Here is a 6000-nt window from a genome sequence, read left to right as displayed (position 1 = left end):
ACACTGGGGCAAGGCTGAGCTTCAGTTTTCTCATCTGCAAAAAGAAAATACCCACGTCATAGGATTGTTAGGAGCAAGAAATGAGATAATAGCTGTGCGTTTGCAACTGTGCAACCCTCTTAAAATCTGTGCTGTTATCGTTTTTGACGTTAGGTCTATGAGGACAGAGGACAATCTATACAGCTCCAGTCCCCAAGTACCGGGCCCGCGTTAAGCGCTCCATAAACACTTGAGGAATGAATGAACGCAGCCTTTGCACGTGAGTCGGCGAGCACCAGGGGCTCCCGGCCTGCCGGCGCATCACCACCACTTGTTTTTAGAACAGGTAGTAAACGCCTTTCCGGCTCTGTGCCGCACGGCAACCACAATTCAAGCGCTTTGCTCCAGGAGGACCCGCAGGCTGGGACTGCCCGGCCCGCAGCTCGCCTCCGGGTCTCCCCCGCGGCTTCCCGACCAGGTGTGGGGGTGGCGGGGGGCGGCGCAAAGGGGCAGCGCAGGGTCGCACCGCAGCCGGGCGGGCCGCAAAGGTGCCGGCGGCGGGCGCGCGAGGAGGGGCCAGGGGATGGGGAGGGCCGGGGCGGGGCCGGCGTCCTCGTCACTTGATAAAACGCCTGCGAGTCTCCAGAGAACAACGGGCTCATTCAGTGGTCGGGAGCTGCCCGCGAGGGGGAGCGGCCGGGCGGAGAGCGCGACTCGTCCCGGGGGTGGGGCCGGGCGCGGCGGCGAGACGAGACCGAGGTGGCCGCGGCGGCAGCGGCGCTGTAGCCCCGAGTCCGGCCCGAAGCGCGGGGCGGCCGCGCAGTTTCCCGCTCCCCTCTCGGTGCGCCGGCCCATGGCGGCCGCGGGGCGGCTGTGGCTGCTTTACCTGTCAGTGGGGCTCCTGCCGCGGCTCGGCACCGCCTTCAACTTGGACACCCGCGAGGACAATGTGATCGAGAAAACCGGGGACTCCGGGAGCCTCTTCGGCTTCTCGCTGGCGATGCACTGGCAGCTGCAGCCTGAGGACAAGCGGCTGTGAGTTCCCGACTCTGTCCACCCCACCCGGGCCCCGGCCCACGCGCGAACCAGGTCGAAGGCTCCCCGCGTTCCCGCCGGCCGGCCCTGCCCGGTCCGGCACTCAGCAGGCTCCGGGGGAGCGGGGCCCGGCGCCCGGCGCCCCGCGCGCTCCCCTCCGGCCCCGCCTGGCGCGGCGCCTTCCCCAGTTCAGCCCCGGAAAGAGAACCCGGGGGCCGACTCTGCACACCGCGGCCCCGGTGCCAGGCGGGGCTGTCCTCGGACCCGGGAGAGTTTACTTTTTTTTTTAAACAAAGTGCTTTCCGGCGATCCTTCCCTCCGGGCATGTTTGCTGGGAACCCGGCAGGTGGCACGCTTTGCTGAGCTTCACGTGTGTGTTGAGTGGGGGATGACTTGGGGTGTAGGGGGGGTCCCTGTTTTCGCTGCGGTGAGATGACTGAGAGGGTCGTTAGGGAGATCCAGGCCTTTCCCAAACTCACAGAGAACACCCCGCCCCACCCCGCCCGCTCCCCAGCAGACTCGCGCGCCTCGCAGAACTTGGAAAGCCACCTTTCATCATGTCCTGCGAGGCTTTCCCCTAAGGGCAGGTTCCCTGGTAGGCGAGACTTTTACACGCCTCCCCCGCTTTTAAAAAGATGGACCCAACCAAGCACCTGTTCCGCAGAACTAGATCAGCTGAGAAGATAAGACCCTGTTAGTGGTTTGGCCGACCCCCCACCCCCACCCCGCACAAGCCACAAAGCGTCCGGCGCCACCCGAGACCCGGTGGGCCCCAGCCCTGGGAGGCCCTGCCGAAGGGTTAAAGCAAAATGTCCGATCTAGGCTGGGGGCTTTCCAAATGAGGTCTGGAAGTGACCACCCCCGACCCCCCCCAACACCGTGGCACAGCGGTGCTCCTCCAGGGAGAAAGTGGAGACCGGCACTCGTAGCTTCTCCTTTTCTTTCTTAGACAGTGTTTGGTTCCCACATGATCAAACTGTTTAGGCAGGAGAGGGTATTTGGGAGCTTAGTGGCTTTAATCGCTGTGGGGCCGCATTCTTGATCTGGGCTACCGAAAAATAAACTCACAAAAGGTCTCGCACCCCCCACCCCCAGCCCTTTGGTTGAGCTGAGGTCCTTCCAGGACCAACAGACCGAAGAATGCAAAGTACAGCCACAGAGGAGAGGACTTTATGAGAGGGGAATGGGGTTTTAGGGCTGCAGAGAAAATCTTGATTTCAGTAATTAAGAACTTCGGAATTGGTGAAGGTTGTAGGTGCCTGAATCTTAAAGTCAGATTTTTCTAATAACACCTACCAGTGAAGCAAAGAAATTAGTACAGGGTGGGAAGGCTGGGGGAGTAGTCTGCAGGCCTGAGCAGCTGCTTATACTCTATTTTCTCTCAGCAGAAATAATTGTGATGCTGTAAATTTGAAATGAAAGGTGGTTTCTGTTAACTCAGTTAATGGATGACGTTTGCTGTCTCTGAGTACTTGAATGTGTTGATGAACATTCACCCATATGGAGAATGAACTTGTTAGTGCAGAAATGACCACGGGCCAGCAGAGGGAATATATTCTCCTTGGCATTCTCTGCACTAGTCCTCTACTGAAGCTGGTGGTTTCCTTGAAATACTGGTTCAAGCAAACATTGTGAAGGGGAAGTAGTGGGGCGGAAAGTTATCTGTGGGGGTGGAGATTTGCAGAAGATAGTTTCAGCCAGGATCTCTGTTGTCACCAAGGTTAGCGGTGTGCTTGCTCAAACTTGTTCTTGCTGGTGGGCTTCTTTGCTGTTAGACCTGCCACAGGTATGTAAGAAGCAGCCTGTGTTTGGGGACTGATGCCTTCTAGAAATGCTCTTAGGGACTGACAGAGAGGAGTGGCCCACTTTAAGGGAACTGTATCTTTCTCTGGACCTGGGAGTGTGGCAACAGCCCACTCTAGGGGGGCTGTGATTTATGTCAGGTGCCACGCCCCCACCTTCTTTTGGTAAAGTAATCTGGCAGCACTAGCCTCACCCAGGAGAACCAGTACACACAGGCCATACCCATATTAGTTGTCACCTTTGTCAGTAAAGGATGTGGGTGTAAAGTAACAGCCGGTAAGGTTGAGACCCCACAGCTTATGGGCCAGCCTCCTAAACTCTGCACTTATTGGGAGTATTTCAGGGCACTGGTGAGAGAGACCTAAGCTCAAAATTCCTTCTTGGTATTTCGCAGCTGTTACTTTGAGCCTTGGTGTTTTTTATCTGTAAAATGGAGCTATTACTACTGCTCAATAGGCTTGTTGTAAGGATTAAGAGATAACATGCAAAGTGCCTAATTCCTGCCTGGCATGGGTATTTGCTGACTAAATGGTAGTTGTTAATGGTGATGCATTTAGAAACAGCAAGTGAATTCCTCCTGTGTGCCTGTGACTCTGCACGTGTTAAACATCATATGAGTCTCACTCTGCCAAAGAGTGAAATCGAAGGTTATTGGCATTGGGTAAGTTAAACTTAATCACATTTATGAACCCCATTTTCAAAGCATTTTAACTTTAATCAATCTTAGATTTACAACAAAAGTAAATGTCTCAAACAAGGGACTTCATTGAGGCGGAAGAAGTAAAATATCAAAGATGTGTGAGCATGTCAGATGAATGCAGCGTTGTGGGAACAAACCATAGATTTTTGTGGGTTAAACTTTCTACGATGCTGTTTAAATATTTCATATCTTAAACTCCAAGATTTTGTAACAGAATAATATTGTATCTGAGAGCCTTAAAACGTGTTTGTTGTTGTTGTTTAGTTACTAAGTCGTATCTGACTCTCTTTCCTTAAGATTTTCCAGGTTAGAATACTGGAGTGGGTTGCCATTTCCTTCTCCAGGGGATCTTCCTGACCCATGGATCGAACCCATGTCTCCTGCTTGGCAGGCAGATTCTTTACATCTGAGCCACTGGCTATTCCTAAAACTCTGGGGACTGTAAAACTGAAATAGAGATCATAAAACTTCACTGGGCTTTTTAGGCTAGATATTAAAGAAGTTTGGCTGAGTTACTGAGGTCAGGATCTAAGGTTGAGTCACCCCAACTAGGTAGAAAGTAAGGGATGGCATCTGTGGGTATGTCCATCCTGTGAGTCAGCCCTTTTTACTCTTCTGGGAAGAGCTGAGTCTGTGTGTGATTGCAGGACAGAATCCAGAAGGAATAGATCTTTAAGTTATATCTTTGATGCTGGGAGTGATGCTGGGTTTATCCCAAATGACATTTTCTTTTTGGAAACTTCCTGATCGCCACTGTCTTCCTAAGGCCCACCAGGCCCACTGTTGCTTCTGTTTTGACTCTATAATGTTTACTCTTGGTTTTTCTCGCACCTGTGATGCTCTTGCTCTTAAAATCAATTTTACTGAACTAGAGATCGTATCGTCTAGCTAGATAAAGAAACTTTATAGATGAAGAAACTAAAGCTGAAAGTTAAATATCTATAGTCTCATGAGTGCTTAAGCAGAATCTTAACAGAATCTGGATTTGAACTTCGCATTTCTGACTCATGCTCATTTCACCTCTAAAAGGAAAAGTCAGACGTGTCCTTCAGACCTGGAGAAATTGAGTTTTGGAAATGTGCTATGTTAGGTTGATTTATTAAACCACTCGCCACGTGGGTCAGGGCTGTCTATTTAAATATCTGTGCCTGGTCTCTCTTCCTATGGACACTTACTCCAGCTGGCCTTGGATCAGCTTCTGGGTCCTTCCTTCTTTGCCTGTCATTCCTTCCCCTTCTGAAAAAGCCCAGTGAGAAGCCAGCTGGGGATCAGAACTATGTCCAGGATGTGTACCTAAGCACTTGCTTCCTTGCATTCATTCAGAGTGCCATATGGCCCAGGGCCATCGTCCAGGGACTGTCTCGGTCACCTTGAGTCCTGAGAGTGGAGAAAGAGCCAAAATGGGCAGGGTGACTTAGAGGAGATCTTAGGACTCTGCAAGAAGGCAGAAATAGACAAGTTTAATTTTAACACAGGCTGGTCTCGTGAGTCCATCAAGTCATGACTTAGGGTTTACAAAAAAAAGTATTTTTGTGATATGAATAATAATGTCAGGAAAGTCAGGTAAATGCTCATGTAAAAAAGCTTTATATTAAAGAAGGGTTACTATGTTCTTAGTTGTATAATTCCCTATTTTAGCATAGTAATATTGTTGTTGTTCAGTGGCTCTAAGTCTTATCAACTCTGTGACTCTATGCACTACAGCACGCCAGGCTCCTCTGTTCTCACCTATTGGAATTTGCTCAAATTCGTGTCCATTGAGTTGGTGGTGCTATCAGTAGTATCAGGATTTAAGCTTTGTCACCAAGTAGTACTGGAACTGTGATGCATGGATTCCCTTAGACCTTGACTCAGCATAGGAACAGAGTGACAGGTGAATGCCCTGGCACTTTCAAGATAGATACTGGAGACGTAATAGAACATAATATCCTGTGCTCAGATAACAGGGTCAGTTTTCCTTGGAACGCTGGTTAGTTCCAAGTTGGTCCATCCTGAAGAACATCATCATGTTGTAAGAACCAGTTTGCCTTTCTCCATGAAAGCCTTTTGAGCCCAATCCATACTACATCACGTTCTCTTCCTTTGAATGTAGTCCTTCCTGTCATGTGCCTGACAGCTCTGATGGTTTTGTATTATTTAATTATGTAATATTTAACTGTTGTCTGCCATTTTCAGGGTATGGGCTAATCCCGCCCAGGTGGATAATAGGTTATGTGAGGGCAGGGGTCTTATGTTCGTTTCTTTGCCTGATAGCACCTTGAATATGCCTTGCACATAAAATGGAGTCATAGCATACGCTCAATTTAACTTGTGCAATCAACTTCTCTGGCTCAGGGCAGAGAGGGGGAAATCCCTTTATTTAATGGCCTGCACTTCTTGAGCTTGCTGTAGATGTTGCTCTCTGCTGCCTCCAGGGAAAGGGGAGCTAGAGTGTTTCGGCAAAGAGACTGTCAAAGAGGTTCAGTTCAGTTTAGTCGCTCAGT

The 6000-nt window shown here is 50.4% G+C and overlaps 1 protein-coding gene across 2 annotated transcripts in view; it reads left to right on the top strand.

Moving 5' to 3' along the window:
- Positions 1-832: 832 nt before the first annotated feature.
- The window catches only part of ITGA6 (integrin subunit alpha 6), an 84752-nt gene continuing 79584 nt past the window's right edge, over positions 833-6000 (top strand). For both annotated transcript variants that reach the window (XM_052656203.1, XM_052656210.1), the window contains exon 1: positions 833-1014. In XM_052656203.1, coding sequence (XP_052512163.1) covers positions 833-1014 — 182 coding nt within the window. The remainder of the gene's footprint in view (positions 1015-6000) is intronic.

Source organism: Budorcas taxicolor, chromosome 2, assembly GCF_023091745.1.
Source record: "Budorcas taxicolor isolate Tak-1 chromosome 2, Takin1.1, whole genome shotgun sequence".
NCBI classification, from domain to species: Eukaryota; Metazoa; Chordata; class Mammalia; order Artiodactyla; family Bovidae; genus Budorcas; species Budorcas taxicolor.
Note: the sequence above shows the minus strand (reverse complement) of the source record. Positions and strands in the feature narration are given on the sequence as shown.